Here is a 22,097-nt window from a genome sequence, read left to right as displayed (position 1 = left end):
AGGGATTTAACAGCGTTAATAGGCCTCATCAACAAGTAGAAAATGACTTCATCTGTTCAGTATGTGATCCATCCACTATTTCCAACCAGCAACCCCAACCTGTACATCTAAAAGGCAGCCAAGATTTATTACTGGGAGTGAGACGACATTTCGCCCACTCCTTGTCCTCCTCCTCCTCCTCCTCCTCTCAAAACCCTGACTGCACCAAGACTTAATTACCGTCTTATTGCACTGAGACATGTCCCTGGTTCAATTACGGGGGCTGAGGCCTTAAACAATACACATACATATACACAGAGGCACACACACACACCATAAGGGCTGCAGGCTTAGTGTAAAATGGAGTACAGTAGTATAAAAAGGCTTAGACAGATGCTGCTCTGTAGCAACAACACAAAACAAAGAGGCTGGGGGCTGAAATGTAACAAACTCCTGCCTGGCTGTTAGCTGGGCGCTAGAGACCGGTGTGTGTGTGTGTGTCTAAAAATTGGGGTACCACAGAGGGGGAACAGAGAGAAAGGAGGGTTCCTGTCGTAACAGGGATTAACACAGCAGACAGCTGGGTGAGTGGTCCTCCGCAGGTTCCCTAGCATGTGGGCAAATTCACAGTTTACCCCCCAGTCGCCTGAGTCTGAAAGGAGTGTGTGGAATATGCACACACATACACGTGATGACTGATTCACACACACACACACACAAACAAATACGCATACATGCCAGGAGACACAAACTCAGTCTTGGTGAAACACACACACACACATACAAAAGAAAAGTTGTGGAAGAAGAAAGAGAGGGTGATGGAGAGTCCATGTTGTTCAGACACAGGGCATGAGCAGGTCAGCACAGAGACAAAGACAGGAGGCCATAAAACTCTTCAGACACAGGGCATGGGCAGGTCAGCACAGAGATAAAGACAGGAGGCCATAAAACTCTTCAGACACAGGGCATGGGCAGGTCAGCACAGAGATAAAGACAGGAGGCCATAAAACTCTTCAGACAAATCTCCACATAACATTGGGGTGAGAAACCCTCATTACCAGCAGGCCAAGCCCTCATTTACAGCAACCACCGTCAGAGGCCATTTGGAGGCCATTCCGAGAACGAGGGAACAAAAAGAGGGAGCAACATTTCTTTTTGGAGCCTTGTCTGTCTGTTTTTCTCTCTATTCAGTACTACTTTCTCGGGGGCGCCCTCAACTGACCCCTTTTTATGAGGAGGCGGCGGCTCCATTCACCATAGAGATTTATGGTCTTTAATGGGGAAATGGACCCGGCCCGGGGCTGCCCTCAGGGGGGCCTGATTTAAATTCTACAAAAATGTAGGAGAAGGTTTGGAATTGGGATTGGGGGGATGGAGGTGGAGATCGGGGTGGGTGGGGTGGGGTCCTCTGTCTGACATTTTCAAAGGTTGCCATCTGGGCAGGGAGTGGGAGCCTTCAACTGTCCGTCAGCATCTCAAGCAACACTGTCCCCCCTGGATAAAGCCGCAGCGGAGGAGAAAGGGAAAACAACATCAACTGGGGGAAACAGATGCCGTCTATCACAGCCCTGGTGGTGGTGACTGCTTGTCCACCTGGGGCTTTTTCTCCACCCATAACAATAAGCCAGTCTCCTGATCTGTGGTGGCCTGGTTGAGAGCCCTGCTGCGGTGTGGATCACCCTCTATTTCATAATCCTATTACCATAATCCCAAAAGGTCAGGGAGCGCAGAGCACTTTCTTCTTCTCTCTCCCACCAGAACGCCTCTCCTTTAAAAGGTAAAAGGGAGCAAAACTTTGGCCCAGAGGTTTAAAGAAACTTCCAGAAAGGCAACTTAAAGGGTAGAAAAGTTGGAGTATGCTAATGGTTCTAACCTCCATGGGGCTCAGCAGAGTTATGACCTATAGACAACCACCAGAACGGCTGAAGGTCTCCACAGCTAGCCTGCCAAAGGTCACTGTGGGCTATAGCAGCATGAGGTTCAACCCCTTAGCCTCTCATATTGAGACCCAGGAATTTCATAAAAGTCCAAGATAAATGATGATCTTCGTGACTGGTTTCATTTTCTCACAGATACATTGGGAAGAAGCTGAGGATAAAATGAGAAGATGAGTCCCACAACCCTGAAATGAAAGACGGCCTTGTGCCCAAACTTTCAATCGAGGACATATATCTATCTGTCAGGCTTTTCCCACAAAAAACACTTTTCTATTATGTAAAAGGCAAGAGCACAATGTCCAAGCAACTCATAAGGCATCCCTTCATCTGTAGCGTTGGTGTGAAAGATCCTCTTGGCAGACACATTCTCCTCAAAACGTCATAATAAAACTGTCACGGTAGACCTAAAATATTCAAACTATCATAGAAGCGAAGACCACAAAACGTTATATCAGACCTCATATTCAAACTCATATTGACACTTTCAAGGCAACTCCTTGACAGCAACCTTGATGAGACATTCCAGTTCTTATTATGTGACAACGTCCCAAATTGCACTCTTTTCCATAAAGTGTTGTATTTTTGACCATGGTCCATAGAACTCTGTCCAAATAAAGTGCACTATGTACATACTTCGGTGCCTCTGTGGTAAAGCTAGTAAACCAGGAAGGAATCCACAGTTCCCAGGCTCTCAGATGCTTCCAATTACACACTTACCAGGATGACAGCCTTCAGAAACAAGATTCTCTGGTCTGATGAAACCAAGATTGAACTCTTTGGCCCGAATGCCAAGAGTCACGTCCGGAGGAAACCTGGCACCATCCCTACGGTGAAGCATGGTGGTGGCAGCATCATACTGTGGGGATGTTTTTAAGAGGCAGGGAGACTAGTCAGGATCGAGGGAAAGATGAACGGAGCAAAGTATAGAGAGATCCTTGATGCCCCAGAGCGCTCAGGACCTCAGACTGAGGTGAAGGTTCACCTTCCAACAGGACAATAACCCTAAGCACACAGCCAAGACAACGCAGGACTGGCTTTGGAACAAGTCTCTGAATGTCCTTGAGTGGCCCAGCCAGAGCCCGGACTTGAACCTGGTCGAACATCTCTGGAGAGACCTGGAAATAGCTGTGCAGCAACACTCCCCATCCAACCTGACAGAGCTTGAGAGGATCTGCAGAGAAGAATGGGAGAAACTCCCCAAATACAGGTGTGTCAAACTTGTAGCTTCATACCCAAGAAGACTCAAGGCTGTAATCTCTGCCAAAGGTGCTTCAACAAAGTACTGAGTAAAGGATCTGAATATTTATGTAAATATGATTTCTTTTTTTTTTATTCAAAAAAATGTCTGAACATCTGTTTTGGATTTGTCATCATGGTGTATTGTGTGTAGATTGATGAGGGAAGAAAACAATTTAATCAATTTTAGAATAAGTCTGTAACGTAACAAAATCTGGAAAAAGTCAAGGGGTCTGAATACTACATTTATGAACACAAACAAAATCGTCATGGAAACGTATTCCAGTAGGTGTACGGAGCAAGAAGGCAGCAACTGCCGTGTCAGAGGTCAGGGTTAATATGAATAAAACATGACCTCATAGAAAGACAACAGATGTGGTCAGTGATCTGCCTACAACTCAGGCTGAACAATGAAAATACTTTCAAGATATTTTTATCAGTTACACTCAGTGAGCAGTTAATGCCCTTTCGTTAGATAGGCCAGTGTAGAACTCCAGCACGCAACGGTGCATGACCTCTGTACCATTAGCGACACCTTTCAGTCAAACCATGAGTCCCTGTGACAGACGAGCGCTCTGTCCAGGGGGTGTAGTTGTACATCAAGCTGCCTCACGCTAACAGAACGCTTCCACACCATAACACTGGAGTTGTGAATACTAAGCAATTCCTGTTGGTGGCTCGTTCACATCAGTGATGCGATGTGTAGAGAGAGAGGGGGGGGGGAGAGAGAAGAGAGGCACAGAGAGAGATCGAGACAGAGAGATGTAAGAGGAGACGGCCCGGCGGTCCAAGTGAAAGCTAAGCACTGTCTGTCGATCACCTTGGGCATGTACTCAGCCGACGAGGTGACCATGACGATGACAAAACAAGAGGGGACCGCGAGGGTTTCCCAGAATAACAGACCTGAGACCTCCACAATGCTCCAAGACTTTGAAGAGAATTCGAAAGAGAGAAAAGTCAATTCTGCTGTCAGTTGCCACTTTTCTACCAAGGTGAATGAACTGCGCATCAAGCTGAGATATAAAGATATTCAGACAGCAACTCTTGGTAGGACAATGGAAGTTCAGTTAAAGGAGAGAAATAAACATGAGTAAGTATAGAATACGTTATTCTATTCTAAAAACTAGTGTTCTATTACTATTAACTTCTCATGCTATATCTTTAGCTCCCCAGCAGATTAAAATGCTTCCTAAATGGCACCCTAATCCCTATATAGTGCACTACTTTTGGTCAGGGTCCATTGGTGGTAATGCACTATGTAAGGAATAGGGTGCCATTTGATAACAGTTTCTTCGCTCCCATATGAAGAGTGAGGAGTTAGGGGACAGAAAAACTGCATTGGTTGCAATGAGAAAACGGATCTCTGCAATTATCACATAGGCTACATTGTAAGATGGCGCCGGAGGGTAGTTTGCTGATGACACAACAGTGGTAGGCCTGATCACCGACAATGATGAGTCAGCCTATATGGAGGAGGTCAGAGACCTGACTGTGTGGTGCAAGAACAACAACCATTCCCTCAACGTGATCAAGACAAAGGAGATGATTGTGGACTACAGGAAAAGGAGGACCGAGCACACCCCCATTCTCATCGACATGGCTGTAGTGGAGCAGGTTGAGAGCTTCAAGTACCTTGGCGTCCACATCACCAAACAACTAACATGGTCCAAGCATACCAAGACAGTTGTGAAGAGGGCACAGGAGACTGAAAAGATTTGGCATGGGTCCTCAGTTCCTCAAAAGGTTTTACAGCTGCACCATCGAGAGCATCCTGACAGATTGCATCACTGACTGGTATGGCAACTTCTCTGCCTCCGACCGCAAGGCACGACAGAGGTAGTGCGTACGGCCTAGTACACCGGGGCCAAGCTTTCTGCCATCCAGGACCTCTATACCAGGCGGTGTCAGAGGAAGGCCCTAAAAATTGTCAACGACTCCTGCAACCCTAGTCATAGGCTGTTCTCTCTGCTACCGCCAAGAAGCTTCTAAACAGCTTCTAACCCCAAGCCATAAGACTCCTGAACAGCTAATCAAATGGCTACACAGAGTATTTGCATTGCCCTCCCCCACACTGCTGCTACTCTCTGTTATTATCTATGCATAGCCACTTTAATAACTCTACCTACATGTACATAATTACCTCAATACCGGTGCCACCGCACATTGACTCTGTACAGGTACCCCTGTACCAGTACCCCCATCTGTTTTGTCACCAAAGCCCCATATACTACCCACCACTGCGACCTGTATGCTCTCGTTGGCTGGCCCTCGCTACATATTCGTCGCCAAACCCACTGGCTCCAGGTCATCTATAAGTCTTTGCTTGGTAAAGTAAAGCCCCGCCTTATCTCAGCTCACTGATCACCATAGCAACACCCGCCAGTAGCACGCACTCCAGCAGGTATATTTCACTGGTCATCCCCAAAGCCAACAGCTTCTTTGGCCACATTTCCTTCCAGTTCTCTGCTGCCAATGACTGGAAAGAATTGCAAAAATCACCAAAGCTGGAGAATTATATCTCCCTCACTAACTTTAAGCATCAGCTGTCAGAGCAGCTTACCGATCACTGCACCTGTACACAGCCCATCTGTAAATAGCCCACCAATCTACCTCATCCCCATAGTTATTTTTTTGCTCTTTTGCACCCCAGTATCTCTACTTGAACATTATCATCTGCACAGCTATAACTCCAGTGTTAATGCTAATTGTAATTATTTCGCCACTATGGTCTATTTATTGCCTTACCTCCCTAATCTTACTACATTTGCACACACTATATATACATTTTTCTATTGTGATATTGACTGTACGTTTGTTTATCCCATGTGTAACACTGTTGTAAATTTTGTCGCACTGCTTTGCTTTATCTTGGCTAGGTCGCAATTGTAAATGAGAACTTGTTCTCAACTGGCCTACCTGGTTAAATAAAGGTGAAATAAGAAATAAATAAAATATAGCCCCGCTATTGCTATTTACTGCTGCTCTTTAATTATTTGCTAGTCTTCTCTCTTACTTATTCTTTAAGGTATTTCTTAAAACTGCATTGTTGGTTAAGGGCTTGTAAGTAAGCATTTCACTCTAAAGTCTACACATGTTGTATCCTGTGCATGTGACAAATAACATTTGATTTGTTGTGTCAGCCAAAGCAGGAAATAGTGCTACCGAGGTAGAATACGGAAGATACAGACCAAGTGTGAGTCTCAGTCTAGGAGTGTTGAAAAAGGGTCAGTTTAGCCTTTTAGAGTGAGTTTGTGGGTGGGAGGAAAATGTTTGTGAGTGGGAGGAAAAGGTTTGTGGGTGGAAGGAAAAGGTTTGTGGGTGGAAGGAAAAGGTTTGTGGGTGGGAGGAAAAGGTTTGTGGGTGGAAGGAAAAGTTGCGGCAGGAAACGCCATTACCTTTGAATCAACTGCCACTCGTTTTATTTCATCTAAACCGTAAACTGTCCTCACTTCAACACTAGTGTCTAGGGAGACGATACACACCGTGAGGTGTTTTAAAGCGGACTGCTTCCTGGCCTGGTGAACACAAGGGAAGTATTCAGTTACACTGGTTTGAGGTTTAAATTAAAGGCATACACACAGAGTCAAACACACACACAGGTTTAGTGATTAAATGCATAATGCTGCATCGTCAATGTTACACATTAACCAGTCAGAGAGAGAAACATCTGTAGAGGTTTTGTCTGCAGCCTCTGTTTATCCGTGTAGTCAATGTACCATCTGTCTCAATAAGGACGCAATTGTTCTACCGAGGGAGAAGAGTTTGATATTGGAAGATGTTGAGTTGTACACGCGGCACTAATGGGAAATGCTTGAGGATGGGAGACTGTTCACACACATATACTCAAATCTGTCCACCACATGGATGGGTAAACACACGGTTTATTGTTGCAGAGTCAACAGTCCACCTGCATTGCTTTGGTGTTGAACCAGTAGGGTTTGTGGTGCAGGAATGTGTCACAGACAGACCCTCCGTGTGTGTGTTGATTCACTAGGCCAGTGGGCACCAAGGCATTCTTAGTTGATCACCTAACATTTCTGTAAAAACCAACAACGATAAAGCCTTGCCAAAGACAGTACAGTATGAAGATAGGCTAAAACTGCTTCTCCAAAAGAAATCCCAGATCACACTTGTAGTCAAGCTGCAGAAACACGTTGTTGGGTTTAATGGTAATCTAGTGCCAAACTGCACATCCGCAAGCCATCCAATCAAAGGCACTCCTTCGATATAAAGTAGTTGTTATTTAAAAAAAATAATAATAATATTTTTTTACCCCAAATTTTGAGCTATCCAATTGGTAGTTACAGTCTTGTCACATCGTTGCAACTCACGTACGGACTCGGGAGAGGCAAAGGTCGAGAGCCATGCGTCCTCGAAAACACGACCCTGCCAAGCCACACTGCTTCTTGACACACTGCTCGCTTAACCTGGAAGCCAGCTGCACCAATGTGTTGGAGGAAACACCGTCCAACTGGCGACTGTGTCAGCGTGCATGCTCCCGGCCCGCCAGTTCCTAGAGCGCGATGGGACAAGGACATCCCAGCCGGCCAAACCCTCCCCTAACCCGGATGACGCTGAGCCAATTGTGCGCCGCCTCATGGGTCTCCCGATCGTGGCCGGCTGCGACACAGCCCGGGCTCGAACCCAAATCTGTAGTGATGCCTCTAGCACTGCTGAGCCACTCAGGAGGCCCTAAGTTGTTTTTGACAAAAATAAAGTGGTGTCAGTTGTTCAGTTTCACGAAGTTGGAGCAATAACATGTTCAAAGACATTGGCGTGAATCTAGGTTGAGCATTTAGATTATGAGAATATTAACAACGAAGGAAGAATTTTTCACTTCTCTCATTGACTTCTCAAACCCCGGCCTGGTCTGCTTAGTCTGCTTCTCAAACATTCCCGGAAGTCTAGTGATGTTGCGTCTCTGGGTTTAGAAACTCTTTGGCCTTCCGTTCCTATATTTTCTTTTTATTATACAAAGTGGCACTCTTGGCAGTAGGTGCACTCGTTTCAGCAGTCTTAATACCGAGATGGCAAAGTGTTCCCATTTTGAACCATTTCATTTTTCTGAAGGTAGAGCTCCGCCTACCCAGCAGGCCCAGAGAGCAAATCACGTGCACTTATAGGCCTAGCGCTGGCCAATCAGATAACTGCAGACACAGTGATCTGAGCTTCCTCGAGCCATAGACTAAAAAGAAGCCTCAAGCCACAGCGAAGTTGATACTGTGAAGTTGATATTTCTAAACTTTTAAAACCATCACTAGAGAGAGACTGTCAACGAATACAGCAAAGAGCTGCTGTTTTTATGAGTATGTTCATGTTTAAGTTGTTATTCAGCAGTCAACACTTTGTTCAACACTTTTAAAAGCCATGAAATGCACGTTGTCCCTACTTCCACTAGCGCTACAACCAGCACTACAGCTGCAATGAATGAGTAGCAAAGTGTTTCCATAAGCTTACGTTGTTATTATTAGCAGCTTCCTGTTTGACTTTTTTAATATCAATGAATATTTCACTTTCTCTGGTCATCGGAGTAACAACGTTGGTGCATGAGGCAGAAATAATGCAGTGCGACTTGAGTTTCGCCATCAACGGAAGACTGTGTCCCCAGAGGGAGGGAGTGGGACGGTGAGTCGGGTGAGAGGCTGCCTCACCACTGCGCCCTCCCTCCCTTCAGACTAACCATCAGATGCAGGTCATCAGTCCAGTAAAAAAAAAAAAAGGAAATGATTAGGCTCACCAGCTGTACCTCATAAGTAAAACAACAAATATATTACCAGTGTGGTCATATTGCTAAACTGTTGTAATATCATTTCTAAACGGTCTGAGAAGAACAACATTGGCAGGAAGTGGCGGTTCTAGCTTGTATGCCTCCCTGGGCGACCCCCCTCCAAAAGCACCATGACACCAGTCATTTTTATTCCGACATTTGTAACAACACAAATAATCATAACATTTAAAACTATATAAATATACAATTACATACAAAAATAAGTCTCATAAATATAATAAAGTAGTAACAAAGACAAATAGAAACCAATTGTAGTATATAAAAACAAATAAAAAAAGAAATTGATTTATTACACTATTACCCTATTGCTAACATAAAACACACAAATAAACTAAATTGCACAAATCCTATATCACACAGATACACAAATAGAATAACACACTTATAAAGAAGAGAACTTGATTATTACACTATGGCACTTCAAACAAGAAACACACAAACTAAATTGCACAGCTGCCATCTAAACCCTGACCTTTCTTGCCTTCCTTGATGCAAAGTCATCAATTACATCATCATAAGAAATCAGCCCAGCAATTGCATGGGCAATACTGATGACAACAAGTCCACTAAGGCGTTCCTGTCACATGGTGGACCTTTGAAAAGCTTCTCTCCGCTTCAGCTACGGTCACTGGATGAGGAAGACAAATTCTGAGAGCAGTCCACAAATGTATATACATTTCTGAGAGCTCCCTTTCATGTATCATTATAAGCAGCTCAAGCAGGTTCATGGTCTTCGATGGCAAGTCAGGAAAGTTCTTCAGTTCCTGTGCAATCTCTCTGCCATCCAAGTCTGAGTGTTCTTTATAGTGCAGCGTCATACCTCACATTGTTCTGTCAGCTCCTCATTTGAGAGACTTTGGAAGGTTGACAGCACATTTTCCAATGTGGAAAATCTTTCCCGAAGGGCTGAGGTTGCAGCATCAACAACGACATTGAAAAATGTCACCTCCAGCTTCTTCAGGGCATCACTCAGAGATTCATCAAATGATTCGTATGAAAAGTGCCACTTTGTGGAACTCAGCCTTCTTTTGATGTAGAACGGCCTCTACATGCAAATATCCTTGGCTGGCATTTGTGCGGTCAAAGCCTGTTGCCCTGTAGTTGCTGAGACCTCGCTCGGTCTTTCTGAGAAGACTGATTGCAACATCCACATGCATACTGGGAGACTTCATCAGCTTGCTCACATGCTGGATCTGGCTCAAGATGTCGTACCACACCACTGTACAGATGCTGAAGTGCTATGATCCCACCTCCTCTGACAAGGACCTCAATCTTTATCACAAGGTCTTCGGTTTGATCCTTCTCTCACTGCTGCTGCCTGATACCTCAGTGGCAAGATACTCTTAACTTGACTCGAGTCCACATCTTCAAAGTGACGTCCACGTATTTTTTTCAGGATGGCCCATCTCTGTGTGGAGGCTGAGAACAAGGTGTACAGTTTATGTAAGATGCCAAAGTAACCTGTGGCATCGACAGAACATTTAGCAGCATCAGCCACAACCAGGTTCAATGTGGGAGCCTCACATGGCTCAAAAAGAGCTCTTGGGATTCATTTCCAGGAGTCTGGCATGGACACCTTTGTTTTTGCCTCTCATGTTGGCCCCGTTATCATGAGACTGTCCGCTGCAGTCCTTAAAATGAATTTTTAGCTCCTCTAATCTTTTGAGAATCAGGGATGCCAAATGTTGGCCCGTGGACTCCTCTGCCTCCAAAACCCCCATCAAATGTTCCTTTATGTGGGGCTCCTCCTTCAGTGACACAATTCTAATCACAACTGACAACTGTTCAGTGTGGCTGAGGTGCAATCTAGAATGATAGAGAATCATTTTGCCAGCTTGATGTCACTCAACGTTATTGCAATGACCTTGCTGCTCAACGAATCAATGAGTTCATTCTGTATTTGGTTGCCAAGGTAGCTGGTGGTGTGACTCAAGGTCCCTTTTTGGACACGGATCAAATCATGACTATATCAAATTGTGCCATCAATCCAACCTCTTTGAGGAAATTTCCATTTGATGGAGAGTAGTGTTTCTGTGTGTCTCCTTAGTGGCAGATTTCTAATTGCCAGAGACGACACAATAGCAGTCAGACGTGTCAACACCTCTCAGCCTCCATAAGTGCTATCTCGTCATTATCAATTGTTTCCCCTTTTGTGAGTCTCATCGCCAGTTCTTGCCATGTTTTCATGCAGTTTTGTTGTTCTGGACTGATACCGTATGAAGTCAGCAAAGAACTTGCATGTTTCCAGTCTGTCAGTCCCGAGTTTGCTAAATTAATTTTCTTCTTAGAAAAGAGTTTGCAGCAGAAGCAGAAGAGGCTGTTGTTTCTTTCAGAATACACCAACAAACTACTAGGGATTATTTCATCACTCACCAAGGTCTTCCTGAAATACTGGTGGTGGCAACTTCTTCCATCACTCTCATTCCTTGGGAAAACAAAGTCAGGTGGTACCTCACTTGGTCCTCTGCAAACTAGTTGTGTCTGAATTGTGTCAGTCAGAACTGAAGGCCAGTCAGCAGGGTCTGTGTCACGACTTCCAGCGAAGGTGGCTCCCCTGCCTGTTCGGGCGGCGCTCGGCGGTCTACTAGCTGACACCCATCCCCTTTTCCTTTTCTGTTTGTTATGTCTTATTGGTTGCACCCGTTTCTTATTTGAGTTTTGGTTCAGGACTATTTAGGCCCGTCTGCTTTTGTGGGGGCTTGTTTCCTGTTAGTCTAGGTTGGTTACGTGTTGTGTTCCCTGTCTGTTTGTGCCCAGTTTTGGGTTGGACACTTTTGTCTTCGCCTTGGTTTTGGCATTAATTGTGGATACCGCAATAAAGTTCGGTTTCCCCCATTTTCCTCTGCTCTCTGCGCTTGACTCCGCCCCCACCACTCCTGGCTGCGTGACACATCCTCAGCAGAAGGATTTGGTGGGGATGCTGCTACAGGCATTTCTAATGGAGAGCACATGGGCATTAGTTTACACATGTTATTCACAGCATTTCTAGTGATGGAACATCCCACATAGATACCCAGTAATAATAAAATCCTTGTTACCTACAATATGTAAACTTAGAACTTTGCAAAAGGGAAATTATTTATTTTGTTTATGTTATGCAGGGATGCACACACACACACACACACACACACACACACACACACACACACACACACACACGTGCCCGTGTGCCACAAACACACCTGAAGAATCCTGCTGGGGAGAAGTGGAAGCAAATGGGTCTTCATCTTCATCCTCAGGCTCAGACAACATTTGTGAAGACAACTGTGTGGCTGAGGAGGTCGATGGCTCCTCATCCTGAGGCTCCGAGATCATTTCTGAAGAGGCCTGTGTGGCTGAGGAGAAGAATGGCTCCTCATCCTGGCCAGTGCCAGAGGTGCTCCAAAGTATTTCACAAGTGCCCCTGAATTTGCATTAAAATACAGTATACAAATGCAACAAAATGTCTGCGAAACCACAGTATATATTCACAATATTATGAATGATGTGGTTTATTTGGTAGCAATTCGCAGTGTGACTGATTTTACTAATTGCATTAGTACTGTACAAAGTTAGAGGTTCGCTATTTGATAGATTCCCCTGCTCCAACTACCTCGGGCTTCCAGTGGGGAGACCTGAGGTCAACCTATCCCCGCCCCCCTCCCCAACTCGTACTTCTGAGGGGGAGACCTCCCAGGCAGTAGCCTGCCTAGCTCACAAACTAGAATCAGGGCGCCCACTCCGACAAGGTTATTTGACCCACAGTCCCACACGGTGACATATCATCATTGACGTGCAAATGTGCGATAGAAAATAAAAATAAAATTTGTGCGGGCACCCCGTGCAGTGCCTGGCAAGATGCCGCACTGGTCGGCTGCCCATGTCGCCCATACCTAAATTTGCAAATTTTGGCAGGTCAATTAAAGCATAGCCAACATTGGGGCGGCAGGGTAGCCTAGTGGTTAGAGTGTTGGACTAGTAACTGAAAGGTTGTAAGTTCATATCCCCGAGCTGACAAGGTACAAATATGTCGTTCTGCCCCTGAACAGGCAGTTAACCCACTGTTCCTAGGCCGTCATTGAAAATAAGAATTTGTTCTTAACTGACTTGCCTAGTTAAATAGGAGGTAAAATAAATAAAATAAAAATATGCAGTGGTAATGTATTGGGCCTATAGCCTACTACAAACCTGATTGATACAGAACTGTTTTTAATAGGTTCATGGCTTACATTTTTTATGACGTGTTTAAAAACTAAATCTGATCTCAGCTTGCATTTTGACTCAGAAAGTGATCCTGCTCAGAGAAGGTTGGTTACCACTGCACTACACCTTTTTGTCTTACCTAAACCCCTAAACCTGGTCCGGAACCCTGATACACACACTCTCACAAACTTTCACAAGAAACACACACAAACCCAATGAGTAAAACGTAAAAACTCCAACAACCAAAGACAGCAGAAAGACTTTGGCACAAAAGGCATGAAACCCACACATACTGGAGGCCCCCTTGGCATTTAGAGCAGAGTGGTGGGTCCCTGCCAGGAGAGGACTCTCCCAGTATAGTATCCCTTGTAACCACAACCTGTGGGAAGGTATCACAGTTTCAGCCATAAGGAATGAATGGACCTTAGTGTCTATGATCCCAATAGATCTGCGGGACATGCTGAAATAGGAGCCGTTTAGCACATCCGCCCACTCCCAAGTTCGGGGAATCTTGACACTGCAGGATAGATTCTACTACTGTACTCAGCCCATGGGCTAGACTGGGAGCTTTGAGTGACATGCAACTTGCTCCCACAGTCAGAGAGAAATGAAGAGGATTAACTTTCACTGAGCGTAATAACTCAAGTTAACAAAAAACCCAGAGGATGTCACTAACAGGATGTCACCCCATCAGACCCCTGCAGTAACCTACTGAAGTGTGTGTGAACGTACTCAGGTGGCGGTAAACTTAAGAGAGCCTGTAAGTGGATGATGGGTCGTCTCCTCAGCAACGTTATCCACTTCACTGTGGAAACCGAAGCCAAGTCGGCCGAAAAACTAAACGGGGGGGGGGGGGAGAGGGCACAGGGTCTCTGCACTGACAGCTGGAGTGTCCCTACATCCACATAGTCACACACAGAGCACAGAGTCAACCACTCTCCACAGAGGTACCACTCACTGGCATCGATTCCACCCCGCTGACCCCCTCTAACAGATTAACATATCGAAGACAAACACAGGGACATACCGTAGGTACACACAGTCACACACACATACACAAATAAATACACATTAAAACAAACATATGCTGTACACACACACACACACAGGGGACCACCCTGCACCATGTGGGTAGAGCACGTAGCATTGAACCATAAAAAGACACACGTTCATTTGTGCTGCCATCTTTCATCTCTCCATGTGTACACACTGCAGTCCGCAGCCAATTATGACTGAAGCAGCAGCACATCTGTGTATCGACAGGCAGGGGAGGGGCTATTTATAGAGCAACATTAGAAGAGCTGCTCACAACTTACTGACTGGAACTCCCTTTCATTAGGGAAATAAGGAAATGTATTTAAAGCCTTCGGAGACTAGCAAACAGATTGGGTCTCTAAGTAAAAAGATAGCCTACATGTAGAGCTTTACATATAGACTGATCTATCTCTCGGATGAAAACCTCAACACTGAGAGTACAGTGGTTCGGGAGGGGCAGAGAGGAGGTATGGTAAACCAGCATCAACACACACAGATGCAAATTTGCGGAACTAACAGGAAGTAAACAGCGAAATTCTGAGAGAAATGGGATGAGAAAGGACGTACGGCAAACCCTACAATCAGTCCAGGGCCACCATTTTGGCTCAAACCCAATTAGTGCTAATTACCTGGACTGTTGACAATCAACCCTCTGGGTCATGACATTGGAGAGGAGAGGAATGAGAGGGTTGAGAGGCTGGCAGCTGGACCATGTGGGGACCGAGGGAGTGGAGCTAAACAAAAGATTTCTGAAATGATGGCTGCCTACCTTCCTATTCTGTCAATGGCAGCCACTTCACATGCTCATTGACACATTCAACAGCATGAGATCAAGAGCCCAGATTTAGAGGCATGCACACACACACAGAACAACTGGGTCGGCCTGCCGGGTGGCGCAGTGGTCTAGGGCACGCACTGTATGACAGTGCTAGTTGTGCCACCAGAGACTCTGGGTTCGCGCCCTGGCTCTGTCGCAGTCGGCCTCACCATGGGGTCAGGCACAATTGGCCTAGCGTCGTCCGGGTTTGGCCGGTAGGAATATCCTTGTCTCATCGCGCACTAGCGACTCCTGTGGTGGGCCGGGCGCAGTGCACGCTAACCAGGTCGCCATGTGCACGGTGTTTCCTCCGACACATTGGTGTCAAGAAGCAGTGCGGCTTGGTTGGGTTGCGTTTCGGAGGAAGCATGGCTTTTGACCTTCGTCTCTCCCGAGCCCGTACGGGAGTTGTAGCGATGAGACAAGATAGGAACTACTAACAACTGGATACCATGAAAATGGGGTAATATTTTTTATATTTTTTAAAGAACAAGTCCACTCCAATCAAAGAGCATTTGACTGGTTCCTGTCCCCAGTTCACTGTAGCGTGTAATGTGACAGGATTCTGGTCAAAACAACTGGATGTGTTTAATTAATGTATTTGATACCATTCCACCCATTCCGCTCCAGCCACTACCAAATACCCCGTCCCCCCAAATTAAGGTGCCACCAACCTCCTGTGGTGTACACTGTGTGCCCATGTGAATAAGTCTTAATCCCCATAATTCCCTCTGTTCTGGACGCGTGCCTGTTGGCGTCCTAACAGGTCAGAGGCAGGCAGTGCAGGATTGTGTGTGTACAGTACAGTGGCACACGTCAACACAAAGGGCACAGTGTGGGGACGACTGGCCATTGTGGGGACACACAGGGAAGGCATATGGGGGTAATAACTGGGAATGGGGCCTTGCAGAACAAGTGTTATCGCACAGCACTCCTTCAACACAGGTTCTCTCTGTTACTGGTCAATGGTTCAGTCACAGTCTGTACCATAGGAATATCATCTGTAGATAGGGCTGGGAACTGTTCTATAGATTCTATTTCTATGGTATGTACTCTGTGACTCAAATAAGCGGGTGTTAAGAGCTTGTGTTTAAGACATTCAGTATACGGACTTAATATTCCACATCGGGTGCAGACTTCATCTGGGCACTTCCATGGGAAGGTAAGAGGAGGTGTGACTAATGGAGACATTCCCATCCCAGATAATGACTGAGTGTGTACACAGTCTGGGTTGTACACAGCAATCTGACAGCGCAACAAGCAAGAAACACAATAAGCTCCTTCTCCCTCTCCATCAACCACTAAGGAAACTGGATGAGGTGACACAACAAATATCCGCTAAAACATTTGTAATGCACACTGCACTGCCTTACACAGTCATAAAAACAAAAACTAAATATCCCTTGGGTCATCTTTCAAAGGAAAACACCAAGTTGTTTGTTTCATTTTTCCAGATCCATCCTATTTATAACAACAAGCCGTTAATACATTCCTACTTACATCGGTCCAATCCTGGAAAACAAGCTGAAAATCTGTGAGGGCAAGACAAATACTCAGACTGTTTCTTCTTGAGTGGTTTCACCATCATCACTAATCAGGCTAGTAGTGTGTGTGGTAGTAGTCCCCATTCCCTAGTATGTTTAGAGATCTTAGATGGGTAACACAAATCAGAGCTATTGTAGGCTTATTATCTTATTTCCTGGTTGAAGAGAAAGCACTTTCACTGCAACAAAGCCCTCCCAGGGGACAGTGTGGGTACTGAACAGAGCACACAGCACTTTGATTAAAACACCAGCCTGGGAGACATTTAGTTATGTGTCCCAAATGGTGCACTACCTATAGGGTTCTGGTCTAAAGTAGTTACTACATAGGGAATAGGGAGCCATTTGGGACAGATCCTAGAAAGAGGCGTTGGCACATGGGCCAGCTTCAACAATCTGGGTGATGTGGATGGACAGTTTTTGCTCTCAAGATGACAAGGCAGAGAATTATGGGAACTGGTATACCTGTATCAAATTACCTGTGACCCAAACTGTTCCCTATTCCCTAAATAGTGCACAACTTTTGAACATGGCTCTGTTCAAGATTAGTCCACCATATAGGAAATACAGTGCTATTTGGGGCTTTGCCATTTATGAGCTAAACATCCATCGAGCAGGGCCTATTCCTCCATTTATGAGCTAAACATCCATCGAGCAGGGCCTATTCCTCCATTTATGAGCTAAACATCCATCGAGCAGGGCCTATTCCTCCATTTATGAGCTAAACATCCATCGAGCAGGGCCTATTCCTCCATTTATGAGCTAAACATCCATCGAGCAGGGCCTATTCCTCCATTTATGAGCTAAACATCCAACGAGCAGGGCCTATTCCTCCATTTATGAGCTAAACATCCATCGAGCAGGGCCTATTCCTCCATTTATGAGCTAAACATCCATCGAGCAGGGCCTATTCCTCCATTTATGAGCTAAACATCCATCGAGCAGGGCCTATTCCTCCATTTATGAGCTAAACATCCATCGAGCAGGGCCTATTCCTCCATTTATGAGCTAAACATCCATCGAGCAGGGCCTATTCCTCCATTTATGAGCTAAACATCCATCGAGCAGGGCCTATTCCTCCATTTATGAGCTAAACATCCATCGAGCAGGGCCTATTCCTCCATTTATGAACGTCCAACTATTCCTTTTATTTCTGGTCCACCCTATCATTTATCTTCCTTAGTGTCCACTGTGAGGAGCTGAGTGACCCTAAAGGTCAACATTTCCAATGTATGACAAATGGAAGGGGTCATTTAAGAGGTGGAGAGGGGGGAGGGAATAAAAGAGTGAAAGGGCATTTGTAGCTGCCAGACTGGACAGCAACCCCTTCTATAGGCTATATTTGGTTCGCCCCCCTCCCATCTAGTCTGAAGGCCACTTGAGAAATTCAAAGCGAGGCCACACCACATAAAGAGAGTGGATTGAGAGGCCCGCTTAATGCCTGTCCACAATGTCTACCCCCCCACACACACACACACTGACACCCACCCCTTTTTCCTTTTTCCCGTAATCCCATAAGTCCCCGGCCAGTCCTCCCAGAGCCTGAAAGAGCGAGCCTGACACGAGTCTGACTCCCCGTCCCCCCCCCCCAAACCCATTATACTTCCTTTGTCCCTCCCTGAGGGACCAGAAGTGAGGGCCCGTCGGCCGGGCTGGAGCAGGCAGGTGTTGAGGCAGCTCCAGTGGGATGGAGTGGTGGGAGAGGGGGGGTGCGCGAGTCAGGGGGGGGGGGTCTGGTTCTCCGTCTGTCAGGACAACCTGATGGCCTGGGCATAACACACACCCACCTCTTGTTTGTCGCTGACATGACAGCCCACAGGGCCACAGGCGGAGCAACTGTAACCAGGATTATGTATTTGCTCTAAATGCATTTGGGAGGGTCGATGTCAGGAGGAGGGACACACCCACCACAACCTGCTTGGTTCTTTCATCTGGCTCTCCATCAAGGGCACAACTCACCACCACCACAGGAATGACAGGAGTTAGACATTATAATAATGGCAAGGATAGTTGATTTGTTATTCTATGAGTATTGGGGTGAAGATTAAGCACAGTTCATAAATCACAGTTCTAGTACTAAACACGGCAATAATAATAGCACGTGCTTAACTTGTAACAAGTTACAAAGTTAGGACAGAAAACAGTTTCTCACATAAAAAGGCAGGTAAGTTGACGCCCTTCATGAGTGCGCATGCAACAGAGAGAGTCTGTAACACAACGACGATACATACCTTGTCGAACAGAGATTTCCATTGCTGAGATAGGGAAAGAGGAAAGGAGCGGGTAGGGAAGGAGAGAGAGAAAAGAGGAAAGAAAAGGTTTCAGAGAAAAAGGTGCCATTTAACAGATAGACACGCCTGTCATTAAGGAGTGATGTCAGCAGGTAGCCTGCAAGGGCTTTCCTTCATTCAATATCATTGGACAAATGAGGACATCATCGGTTATGTATGGTAGTAGCCATGCTCCGTCTGCCCAGGTTCGCTGTAATGAACACATATAGCCAATGGATTGTTGACTGTGATGATATAATGACTATGGTCTATGAAGCTCTCTGAGAATGGTCGCTGGCATAGTAATATTCATAGCTTACAACCATAACACAGTATGATATAATTCTGACATAACATAGTCCATCATTGTAAATAAAAATGAGTTATTTGAATTGTCTAGTTAAATTAAAAAAATACACGCTAGTGTAGAATACACCGTGGGAAAAAGGTGTCTTGAGGGTGATCAGTTTTAGGATGAAATTGAAAAACGCTGATGACAATATGAATATGGCTCAAGACTTACGTCCTCTGGAGCCACGGGAAGAACATCGATACTCTCCAGCACTTCTATCTCGTCTCCCTCCGCGTTCGCTGCCACTGCTGGAGAGGAATGCACCGGATTGTCCCGAGACGCGTCCGGCATCGTCAGACTGTCCCTCTCATCAATCCTCTACTGGGCGATTCAAATCCTTACCGACAAAACAATATCCATTCTCTGCTATTTGAGTCACATTACGCACATAATCCATATTAGAGAAATCCCAAGCGAGGCTAATCAACGCAGGTGTCTCAAACACAATTGAGTAATACTTATTCCAACCCTGGTCCTCTGAGGCTATTTGGAAAAATTATATTAGCCCACGAAATAACATCTATCCTTCTCAAGCTCATTGAAGAGAAAAGATATGTTCAATAGATCCACGCACAGAGAAAAAGTTGAGTGCCGAGTTGGGTGTCCGTGGAGTGCACATCTGCGTCTCGCCACTCCGAGCGACAGTGTGTGTGTGTGTGTAACAACTGAATTGGATGCGTGTGGCCACCAAGTCCTTCTCCTATTTCATACGACAGCCCACCTGCACCTCAGATCATCTCTCTGTGGACAGACACGGCATTTTTCACTGCCGAAGTACTGAATTGTCATTGGGACGGACAGGCAGGCAGGCAACTATCCAAGTTGACAGCAGTGATTGTTCATTCCAATGTGACTCACCTGAAAATGAAATAGAATAGAGGTGTGTGTGGCGATAATGAAAGCAATTGGCTACTCCCTTCAAGCATAGTTGTAAAAAAAAACAGCATATAATGCTACTCAGTCTACTGCGCAAAAAAGCAGCATGCGTAGCCTAAATGTCATGCCATTCGGTCACTGAACACTCACTCAAAAGATGTCGAGTCGACGTCCAAAAGTCGCGCAAGTGTAAATTCAGGTGCGTCATTGTACTCTCGCAGTTGTTTTCAGCGACGCAGATCGGCCAGCTGCGGAACTCCGCTGTCTCACAGTCAGCAGCCTCTAGGAACACACTGACTCTGCTCCCCGAGTTGGATCGCGACCAGCCTGCACTCTGGCACTGTTCAAGCCGGAAGGCAGGCAGGCAATTACATTCGGCTCTGTTGTACTGCCACATGCGTGCCTCCGGCGCAGGGAAATATGGATGTTTGGCTGCGAGGTGAGAACACCACCCACAGAAGGCTTCGAGGAACCCCGGTTCACACCAGCTGGCTCTCACTCCGGTACTTTATCACGTTATGTCATCAGATAGACAGTGCGCGCATGCGACTCAGTGAGGAGACTTAGCTGAAGAGGATTCAAATTCAACTCTCACAAATGTGAGTGTGGGCTATTAAAATACATAACATAGTATTCAGACAGTGGAAGTGCCTGATACGGATCTAATTCAAAGAGGGACAATTCTATCCTGTAATATTTCCATCCAACATTCACTGAAAGGGTGGCGAATTCAATCATGAAGCATAGCACCTACTGAGCTACTATCAGTCAGTTTAGGACACTTATGGTACCAACCTTCTCTTTTCACCATCCTTCCTCTCTGTATCTGGGGGGTAAGTGGGTTGGGGTTCAGAGGAGGGGTAATAAGGGCCTGTAAATTCCAGGTTGCATTTCAGGGCCATAAACAAACACTCCCCTGCAGGCCTGCAATGACAATCAGCAAAATTATTGGTCTTCCATTCCAGAGGACCACCTAACCCATTATCTATAATCATTTCAAACAAACCATTCATTTAAGATCAACTTGTGTGTGTGTTGTGTCGTTTGTGTGCCCACGCAAGTTATTTTGTGGCTGTGGGGTGCAGCTGCTTTTGATTGGGCTGGTAGATTGCACAACTTTCTCATGCTATTCGATAGTATTTCCATGGAAACAATATGGCCATAGTTTATTTTTAACCTTATGGGTCTTCTGACACCTACACAGCACTTTTGGATGAAACTGCAGCCAACAATGTTTTAACAGCGAAATACTATACTACCAACCCTACAGTCCTCAACTGGCCTCGAAACGCTTCCTCTGATAGAGGGCTAAGCTGTTGGGATGCCATCTGCGGTCAACTGTACAATTACCATGTGTGAGATGACAATTGAACTAATCTCATCACACAGAACCACATCGCAACTACTCTATAAGTATACTGAATGTGGGGTCTCTATTTCTAATGACTTTTCCGATTACTTTAGCCTAACACTGCTGTGGTTTCCATTCAAACTTCTACTTAGATCATATGCTCACTTGTGTATCACCGTCTGATAGCCATGGCTTAACTAACCCATGAGGAAAGCATTCCAATCCCCTGCTGGTTGCACATGTTAATCTGCAATTTGGCCAGTCAGACACTTAGTCATATGTTTCTCATGAGTTACAGCGACACTTAAGAGACAATCATAGTATCCACATCCCCCATGTCACCAGTGAGTGACTCAAACCATTGGCCCGCCTGCAGGAGGGGAACCGCCAATTTAATCATGACCTAACTGGGTGAATCATTCACGTGTCAACTTTCACAGGTCAAATGGCGTCAGCTCTGAAAGTGGAACAGCCCACGGGAGAGGAATGCTTATCAACGCCTTCTCAGAATGTGAGTAGCAGCTGTCTGCGTAGGTGTAAACTGGTGAAAACAGGAACATAGGACCTGCTAGACACACATGTACTCACTTACACGTACACTGTTAAGGCTCTGTGTTCCATGTATTTGCATCTCCCTCACACACACACACACAGAAAATAAACAGACCGATCGGTTAGGCCCTAGGGAATAATCTTCATGGCTTAACAGGCAATTTTATGCAGTCTGGTGGGG

The 22,097-nt window shown here is 45.7% G+C and overlaps 1 protein-coding gene across 2 annotated transcripts in view; it reads right to left on the bottom strand.

The window, feature by feature from the left end:
• rhbdl3 (rhomboid, veinlet-like 3 (Drosophila)) overlaps positions 1–19,791 on the bottom strand; it is a 55,109-nt gene extending 35,318 nt beyond the window's left edge. The window contains exons 1-2 of one of the 2 annotated variants that reach the window (XM_064950725.1): positions 19,309–19,791; positions 18,747–18,770 (exon numbers count right to left, since the gene is read on the bottom strand). In XM_064950725.1, coding sequence (XP_064806797.1) covers positions 18,747–18,770; positions 19,309–19,428 — 144 coding nt within the window. In that variant the 5' untranslated portion in view covers positions 19,429–19,791. The remainder of the gene's footprint in view (positions 1–18,746; positions 18,771–19,308) is intronic. The other variant, XM_064950736.1, reaches the window with a different exon arrangement.
• Positions 19,792–22,097: the final 2,306 nt, after the last annotated feature.

Source organism: Oncorhynchus masou, chromosome 4 (genome assembly GCF_036934945.1).
Source record: "Oncorhynchus masou masou isolate Uvic2021 chromosome 4, UVic_Omas_1.1, whole genome shotgun sequence".
In the NCBI taxonomy this organism is placed as follows: domain Eukaryota; kingdom Metazoa; phylum Chordata; class Actinopteri; order Salmoniformes; family Salmonidae; genus Oncorhynchus; species Oncorhynchus masou.
Note: the sequence above shows the minus strand (reverse complement) of the source record. Positions and strands in the feature narration are given on the sequence as shown.